A 9,430-nucleotide genomic window follows, 5' to 3' on the forward strand; every position below is an offset into this window, starting at 1 on the left:
TGCTTTCAAAATTTTTATTTTTAGCTCAATTTCTTTGTACCTTATTACCTCATGGTCAAAGTATAAAGAAAATTTTTTGGTGGCTGCTATTTGAATCAACCTAGTTATTACATTTGGATTGTTGACGTCATATTAACTTTAAATAGTTTAGCATTTATAGTAATTTGCTAACTTGTATAATTTGATTTAAAAAAAAAAATTTATTTAAAAAATATGTCGGGTCACGGGTCATTAGTCAATCTATTTTTAGTTTACTCCAGGTAAAAAATCTATGGTTCGGGTTGAGTATTTTTCTTTTAGAGTCGGATCGGGTTACCGGGTTACCGGGTTTGGGGCTGGGTCTAATATTATTGCTTGCTGGGTGTAGTTTTCATCCCAACAAAACATGACCCGAATCCACTAACACAACCCGACCGACGTAAGAGACCTTTTGCTTAGCAACAAAGTCACCCAACTACCATTCTAAAGAAAACTCTTCATAACACGCAACAAGGCTTTGATTTCGACCCGTGAGTTGTGACATATATATATACATATCTTCTTCTTGTGTTGTAAAGAATTAAGAAAGAAAGAAAGATGAAGAAGGCGATCTCAGTGAGTGTGTTGGTGTTGGTGTTGGTGTTGCTTTGTTCGGTGTGTGAATTGGGTCAGTGTCTCGAACGCTCTTCTGTTATAAAGATGAGGCTTGGAGGGATTCGCGACTGCAAAGGCTCTCAGAACAGCGCCGAGATCGACAGCCTCGCTCGTTTTGCTGTCCAAGAACACAACAAGAAAGCGGTCATCTTTCTTTTCTTCTCTTTTTGGTTTCTGTTTTTTGTCATTCTTTTGTTTTTGGTTTCAATTTTGTTCATCTGAAGATTATATGATTTCTACTGAATTGTTATAACTAATGATGTGATTTTTACCGTGTAATGAATTGTATATTCCAAGCACAACAAAAAAAGAAAGGGGTCATCTTTCTTTTCCTTTTCGTTTCAAACCCTCTATCTTGTTTTTCTTTCTCTCTTGCCATTGATTTCTTGTTTTTTGGTTTTTGTTTAATGTATGAATTGGACTTAAATTAATGTTACCTTTTCTGGGTTTGCTTCTTTCTTTATTTATTTGGTTTCTGTTTTGGTCTTATTTTAGTTTGGTTTCGATTTGTTCATGTAAAGATGATTTGATTTCTACTAATATGATTAAATTTCTAAAATTACGTTTGTTATCTATTATTTTGATGAATTGCCCAATCCTTAGTCTATTCAAATCAAATAACCTTGATATTAGATTGGGTTAAATTACTAATTTGGTCCAGTTAATTAATTGTGTCAATTTAGTCCTTCAACCTTCAAAATCAAGTAAATTTCATCCTTGTGTCTTCTCTTAATTAAAATTTTAACGGAATTAATAGTTGAAATTGACTTGATTTTTCAAATTTTTGTACTTTTTAAAAAAACCTTTTAATTTACATATTATTTTCCATGAAAATTAATTCTACTAAAATTTAAATGGAGGGGAGATCCAAGGATGATATCGACATGACTTTGAAAGTTGAAAGACGAAATTGACACAATTAATAGTTGAAGAACAATATTAGTAATTTAACCTAGATGTTTGATACAGATTACAAATTTACAAAAAAGACTACAGAGAAGTGTGCACAAAAAAAAAAAAAAAAAACCTTTCTTTGGTGAAAAAAGAAGAAGAAATAATTAGACAATTAAAACATTGGAGAATTCATTAATGAAGTCCTATATTAATTTCTTTCTATATATGAGTATTTGTCTTTTGATCATTTGTTCTGATTTAATTTTGCAGAATTCCCTTCTTGAGTTTGCAAGGGTATTGAAGGCCAAAGAACAGGTGGTTGCTGGTACGATGTACCATTTGACTCTGGAAGTGATTGATGCTGGTAAAAAGAAGATATACGAAGCTAAAGTCTGGGTGAAGCCATGGATGAACTTCAAGGAGTTGCAGGAATTTAAGCATGCCCATGATGACCCTTCCTTTTCCCAGTCAGACCTAGGTGCTGAACGTGGTAATTGACTACTTCAATCTGTTCCTAAATTCCTATGTTTCATTTAATCGGTCTTGTTTTTCTTTTCTTCTTGTAATTATATGTGAAGCATCTATAATGGACACAGTAAGAGTGTGACAGATGTTAGTATGTCTAATGTTTCCAATGTGCTTGTTTTTGTAGTATAGGGGTGTATCAGATATCTGTTTTTACTGTATAATATAGCAGCTGTATATTGTAACAGCCTTCTCCAATTTCTTGAGTTCTCTAGGACATATAAACTTTGCAAAGTCTGTGAGTGGTACAAGAATAGAAAAAAAATGACTGTTATACATCTACACTATGACTGTGTTCAAAGTAATATGAGGGTTATTACAGTCGTTACGGGACACAATTGGAGGTAGATCTCTCCATTCACTTAAACCCTCCTTGGTGTAGATAAATTTAATCTCTCAGATCCCTTGCTTGGCAACAAAAAACTTTTCTGTTTGAGCCAATTGACACTTTTGCTGTAAAAGTTTTTACCATCATCTTTTTCACTGAACAAAAAATAAAAATAAATGAATATAAAGAAAGAAGAAAACATAAAAGCATTCTTCTACGAGCACAACAAAATCTCACAATATTTTTACAACAAGCTGAATTGTTAGCTCACCAAAGGTCGAAAAAAAAAATATATATATATACTGGGACCCACCACAACTCAAAACAAGGGTGTTGTGAAAATATTGTGAAATGTTGTTGTGCCCCTAGACATTCTCAGACATAAATTGCAGCCATGGCGGACCCTTTCATCACCAAACCTTAATAATGGCTACACAACTTTTCCACCCTTTCCGGTGCCACATGAACAGTGATGTAATCTCAACTTTGCCATTATAAACCAAACAACACTGTTAAACTTCACCATCGATCTTGGAGCCACCACGGTTCCATCAGCATCATCACTTTTTTCTCTCTTTCTTGTTAATGTCATCCCCATTAACGTAGCTCCATCACCTTGCCATTGAACCCTTACTGCGCATGAGGAACACACCAACATTCCCTCAAACTCAGCCCTTCACCTTTTGTTCCATTCAGAATGACATACTCTCGTTTTTTCTGTACCATATCATTGTATGGAATGGGGTGTGTGTGTGTGGGGTGAGAGAGCTCAGCTTGATCCCATTGCTAGGTGGTGCTCTGGTGTGAGAAATGTAATTAATTTGCATGGATTATCCTTATATTTCTATAACTTTGGCAATTTTGTGGAAATGGGTGTGAATGGTTTTTTTGATAAGTTCATCTGAATGGTCTTTTATCTCTTTTGAACTTTCTTGTTGGGGTATCTTGATGAATTTATGGGACATAGTGAATTTTTTTTTCTTATCATTTACTTTTTTATGGAATTTTAAAAGAAGTTTGGAATAGCTTTTGAGAGAGAGTTTGAGAGAGAGAGAGAGAGCATTGATGGTGTTGCTGGTCTAAGTGTGTAAGCCAAACGAACAAAGGATCAAAGTTTTCAATATTGTACTGGAGGCTGTTTTGGGTTGACCAAGGGAACGAAATATTCCAATATCCGTTAATGCCAGTGTACCTTTTTGGGTTATATATATATATATATATATAAATATAGACTTTAGATCCACATATCTTAAAGCCCAAATATTAGACTAAGTGCATTAACCCAATGTATTAGCACAAATAACATGTTTTATAACCCCTTTTTATTTTATTATTTTTAATTATTTTTCTTGTACTGGTCGAAGTACTTGAAAATCCCCGATACAATCAATACAGACGAATATTTTGTATGCTATGTTGCAGGGGAGTATTTGTACTGTTTTAGTGGTTGGTTTGGTATATACTGGCCGGTACGGTATTGACAATTTTGGTTTGGATTATAGGGTGTTTCTGTGTTACAGACTAATATTCAGGGGTTTTCTTAATGTCAAATTGGATGGGGTAAAATTATGTTATCTTTTTTCCTAGTATTTTACATGTGCTATACAACGTGTCAGAAAGATATCAAAGAAATTTTTTGGCTTGATGTGCACTTTACCGAAGCTTCTTAACTTCATATCCCAGGCTTATTTTTCTTCCCCTGGGGGCCTAAGGAATCCCCACTCTCATCTGTTGAAACATAACCTATTGTGGTGCTTTACGTCTAAACCTTTTTGTATCCAAGATCTCGTAGGTGGCATTGGTTTTGCCTTGAACATTTAAGCATGTGGAGTCCCATCTTTCTTTTTAATGTTTCTAAGCTAGTATTCTGAGTAGTGTTTAATTGAGACCTTTCCATAAATCAATCAGATGGCCATGAACCAGGATGGAAAGCAGTGCCAACTGATGATCCTGAGGTTCAAGACGCAGCAAATCATGCTGTTAAGTCCATCCAGAAGAGATCAAACTCCTTGTCACCCTATGAACTTCTAGAGGTCCTTCTAGCTAAGGCCAAGGTTGGCATTTTGTACCACTATCTCTCTTATTTTGATTTCTTTCTATATATACAGATGGGTCTGAGTTCTTCCCAACCCCTTTTTTTCATTCCTCACTCCATTTGGGTTCCTATTTTCAAATTATAGAAGTCTAGTTTTTAATGGAAGGATTTTGCTTTTTTTTTTTTTGGTTAAAGGAATTTGCTTTTGTTAAATGCATGCCTTTTAAAATCAATGGTTCTTATTATTATTACTAAAAGAATTTCCTTTTGGTTAATTGCAGGTCATTGAAGATTATGCCAGATTTGAATTGCTTGTGAAGCTGAGGAGGGGAATAAATGAAGAGAAGTTCAGGGTTGAAGTAAATAAGAATATTGAAGGAAAGTTCTTTTTGAATGAGTTTGAACAAGATCACTCCTGAATTTACTAATTATTATGTGTTAAAATAATGTGGAGTTACGCTGCTATCTTAGACAATGCGATGACTAATGACAGTAAAATGCTTTGGCGTATAGCCTGTTATGTGTAAATAGATACTGCTTACCAACCTTTTAATCTGGATAGATATGGTTTTATAGGTGGGTTTGTTTTGTATGTGTAAATATGTGTGTTGAATAAACCTACTGGATATTTTATATATGGAACTTCTAGTGGTCTTTTCTTTCATTTTGGGTTTTCCCTCTTCAGATCTATTTGATTTATGTGAATAAATTTGCTACCCTTACTGAGATCGCGCTTTGTACTTTTTTTTTTCTTTTGGTAAAACGCTTTGTACTTCCAAATACAGGAAATTGGTTGATTAGTGTAGAATACACTACAATCAAGTTGTTGAATTTTTCTTAAGCCAATAAAAAAGGGGTTATAGAATTTCTGTTATACCACCTGATAGCGTTGTGGAGGAATTTGGGAACAGATCTTAAACTTAAAAGGTCCATCCACTGTAGTTGTTTAGCTTTAAATAATAGGTTGCCTCTCCATAGCAAAGCTGCTGGTGAGGGAAACCAAAAGCCTGCCTTTGGATGATCTAGCCATTTAGGGTTGCGAAGTCTCCTGTTCGCTACCTACCTGCAAAAGCAGGATCTCTAGGAGACTGATACATAAACATTTTTTTTTTTTTATAGAAACCAGAGAAGGAGCCTGGGATAATATTAATGAAACATGTTCAATGGACATCAAAAACCAATAGAGAGGAAATATCCTCAGGTGGATTAACTAGCCACACCTGGGACCCTTGCTCGCTTTTGGCTTTTCTTGCTAAAGCGTCAGCAGCACAATTACAAGACCGATTAACATGGTTGAACATACAAGACTGAAAAAGCGTGGCTTGACAACGAATATCTTCAACAACGTTTCCGTAGGTAGAGAATCCAGAAGTACCTTGAATTATAGCATTAATGACTATTGTTGAATCTCCTTCAAAAATGACTCTTTGCAGCCTGAGTTCAGTAGCAAACTCCACAGCTCTCCGGCATGCCAAAGCCTCCATGTTAGCAACAGAATGAGCTAGCGGTATGGGGGCAGACAGAACACCTACCAGTTCACCCCTCCAATTTCGGACAACTCCTACTCCAGCCGAGTTAGTGGATCTGAACACAGCAGCATTGATTTTGTACATATTCACCTCTGGAGGATGCCACTAATGCGAGATGGGAGGTTGAGATTTCACTTGGTCGTGTTCTTGTGCTATCAGAAACTCCTGCAGCATATTCCCAGCCATTGAAGCGATATTAGCAATAGGGTGCATTGGGCGGCCGAAGTATGACGCATTTCTCCTATTCCAAAGCATCCAATCCGAGATAGCAAAAACTTCTTTTCGATAATCATCCTGCACCTACAAAAAACAAGCTAGTAAGTCGCAAATATTCTGGGGTTGGGGTTTGGGATGGCTCGGCTGCTGCAAGCAATTGAGGGAATTCCATGCAATCTTCCACTTCTTTGCAAGACCATAAAGCATGCAATGGATCCTCCGGGTAGAGTTGGCAAAGCTCACACCTATCTGATGATGAAACCTATCTGCGAAACAGATTACTCATTGTTGGCAGGGCATCGTTACAAGCTCGCCAAATAAAGTGCTTGATCTTGTGAGGCACCTGTAAGCTCCAAACTCCCTTCCAAATTTTTTTCTGTGGATCTGCATTAGAGCTACCAGCCTGGCCGACCCCTTCGCAGGCAATAAGGAGTTCATATGCACTGCAGGTGGTGAATGAACCAGGTGAAGAATGAGCCCAGATAATTTTGTCAGATGGGCAGCGGCGACTGAGGGGGATGCCGAGGATGAAGCCTCCCGAGGATTGCAGAGGCTTCATGGGGCAGGAACAACTGGTGGATCAAGTCCGGCTTCCAAACTCCCAACTCTAGGTTCATTAGAACTTGCACCTTAGTCTCCACTGGTATTGAAGCTAGAGTAGAAATGATAGTGTGATTGTTATTCACAGGCAGCCACTTGTCTTCCTTAATCCGAACATTCTTGCCATCACCAATCCCCAAACCATACCCTTTCAGATCACATCTCTGGCACTAACAATATTTTCCAGGTATATGAACCCGTAGGTGAGTCCTTAGCATCCAAAATGGAACAATTCGAAAAGAAACGAGCTTCGAAAACTCTATGGCATAAAGAGTCCGGATTGTTTATTAATCTCCACATTTGCTTAGCCAACAATGCCTTACTAAAATTTTCAATTTCCTTAAACCCCATACCACCCACTTCTTTAGCTTCACATAATTTCTTCCAACTGACTCAGTGCACCTTCCCTGCTATCTCCATTGTAACCCCACCAAAATTTATGGATCAAAACCTCCAACTCTTTAATCAATCCCTCCAGAATTTTAAAACAACTCATAGTATAGGTACGAATAGCTTGAATAACTGACTTCATGAGCACCTCCCTTCCTACCTATGAGAGCAACTTTTCCTTCCAACCTTGTAGTTTCTTCCACACTCGCTCTTGAAGGTAAATAAAGCTTTGCTTCTTAGCTTGGCCCACTAATGCTGACAAACCCAAATATTTCTCATATTGGCGAATGGAAGGAACACCCAGTAATGACTGGATGTGAACCTGGAGGTAATCTTGAGTGTTGGAGCTAAAAAAGATATTTGTTTGATCCCTGTTAATTTTTTGACCTAAGCCTTTCTCATACACAGCCAAAATATTCAAAATTCTTTGGCACTCTACTTTTGTAGCTCTACAAAAGAGTACATTGTCATCTGCAAAAAATAAATGGGACACTTGAGGCCCATTCCTACATATGGAAACACCTTTAATTTCCTCATTCACCTCAGCCTTTGGAATTAAGCTTTGCAACCCTAGAGCACATAGGAGGAACAAATACGGGGATAAAGGATCACCTTGGTGTAAACCTCTTGAAGGTTTAATATTTCCTACCAGTTGTCCATTCAGGAGCACAGAATAGGGGACAGAACTCAAGCAAGACATAATAATTTTGACCAATCTCTCACCTAGATGGTTCATAATTTTCTTCAAGAATTTCCACTCCACTAGATCATAGGCCTTATATACAGCTTGAGTGCCATGCACCTAAACTTCCCTGTTGTCTTTCTTTTGAGGTAGTGCAGTGTTTCAAAAGCCATAAGGATGTTATCAGTGATAAGTGGCCCTGACAGAAAAGCACTTTAAGAATCAGGCACTGATTTCACCAAAAACTTCTTCAAGCATTTAGCCACAACTTTAGCAACAAGTTTATAAATGACATTACAAAGGGTTATAGGCCGAAAATCAGAAGCTTTCTTCGGGTTTTTAATTTTAGGGATGAGAGGAATAAAGGTGGTATTAATAGCTTTTGGGATGATACCTGTATTTAATGCCTTGAGGAAAACAACAATAACTTCCTCACCCACAATGTGACAAAAGGATTTATAGAAGATAGGAGACATATCATCAAGACCCGGGGCCGTGAGAGGGGCCATCTGTTTAAGAGCTTGATACACCTCCAGAGCTTGGAATTCACCTCCCATATCCATCTCACCCACCTCCACTTCAAATCGATGAACCCCCTCAAGAATCTCCTCAAAACCTGATGGGTTTGATGATGTGAAAATTGTAACAAAATACATCTCTAACACCTCCTCCCCCATAGAAGTTTCATCCTCAACCCATGCACCTGCTTCATCCTCTAAACCTAAAATGAGATTTGGGCGATTCCTTTGGCTTGCTCAGCTGTGAAAATATTTAGTATTACTATCCTCTTTTTTCAACCATTCATTACAGGACCTTTGCTTCCACATACACTCTTCCTTTGAATTCAGTTTTTGAATCTCATCTCCTGGGGTTTGAATCCGGATAGGATTGTGTCGGTAACCACCTGTCTCCTTAACTACTTTCAATTCTGCCAACTTCTTTTGGAGAGAAATTCGGACATATCCAAAGGTGTTCCGATTCCACGTTCTCGAGTTATCTAGGCAAGTGTAGAGCTTCTTATTAAAGCTCCAAGCCGAACCATCAAACTGATTTACTCCTTAAACCTCCCCAATTACCTTATCACAAAATTTATCCTTCAACCACAATGCTTCAAATCGGAGGGGTTGCCCTTTTCTATAGAACCGTTTGGCTCAAAATCCGAACACAAAATAATGGGTTTATGGTCAAAGTGGAAAGCATCCAAATGATGGATATGAGAGGTAGGGAAGTGCAGAATCCACTCTATAGTAGCTGATAGGCCAAAAATGTATTGACTCCTTGTGATGGATTAATTAATTAATTAGCCAAATTCAATTAATTAACCAATTTAACATGCAAAGCGCGTGGTAGCACAAACAAATTACCAATTAAACTAAGTATGCAGCGGAAAATAAATGACACGGTGATTTGTTTACGAATGGGGAAAACCTACACGGCAAAAACCCTACCGGGTGATTTTAAGGTCACCACTCCTAAAACTCCACTATTATCACAACAAGCAGTTACAAGTAAAAGAATCCCAAGTACCTTACCAACCTACAGTTGAACCCTTACCCCAATACCCAATTGGACTTTTTCTGTAGTGACAATTTCTCCTT

The 9,430-nt window shown here is 37.5% G+C and overlaps 1 protein-coding gene across 2 annotated transcripts; it reads left to right on the plus strand.

Annotated features, from left to right (window-relative positions):
* Positions 1-490: 490 nt before the first annotated feature.
* On the plus strand, positions 491-5,079 carry LOC142610035 (cysteine proteinase inhibitor 12-like). Of its 2 annotated transcripts, none has more exons than XM_075781752.1 (4): positions 491-777; positions 1,798-2,017; positions 4,289-4,434; positions 4,697-5,079. In XM_075781752.1, the coding sequence occupies exons 1-4, from the start codon at positions 577-579 to the stop codon at positions 4,832-4,834; spliced, it is 705 nt and encodes a 234-aa protein (XP_075637867.1). In that variant the 5' UTR covers positions 491-576; the 3' UTR covers positions 4,835-5,079. The 2 variants fall into 2 exon arrangements, with proteins under 2 accessions (XP_075637867.1, XP_075637868.1); XM_075781753.1 differs by having other exon boundaries at positions 4,304-4,434.
* The last annotated feature ends 4,351 nt before the right edge of the window (positions 5,080-9,430 follow it).

Source organism: Castanea sativa, chromosome 9 (assembly GCF_040712315.1).
Source record: "Castanea sativa cultivar Marrone di Chiusa Pesio chromosome 9, ASM4071231v1".
NCBI lineage: Eukaryota > Viridiplantae > Streptophyta > Magnoliopsida > Fagales > Fagaceae > Castanea > Castanea sativa.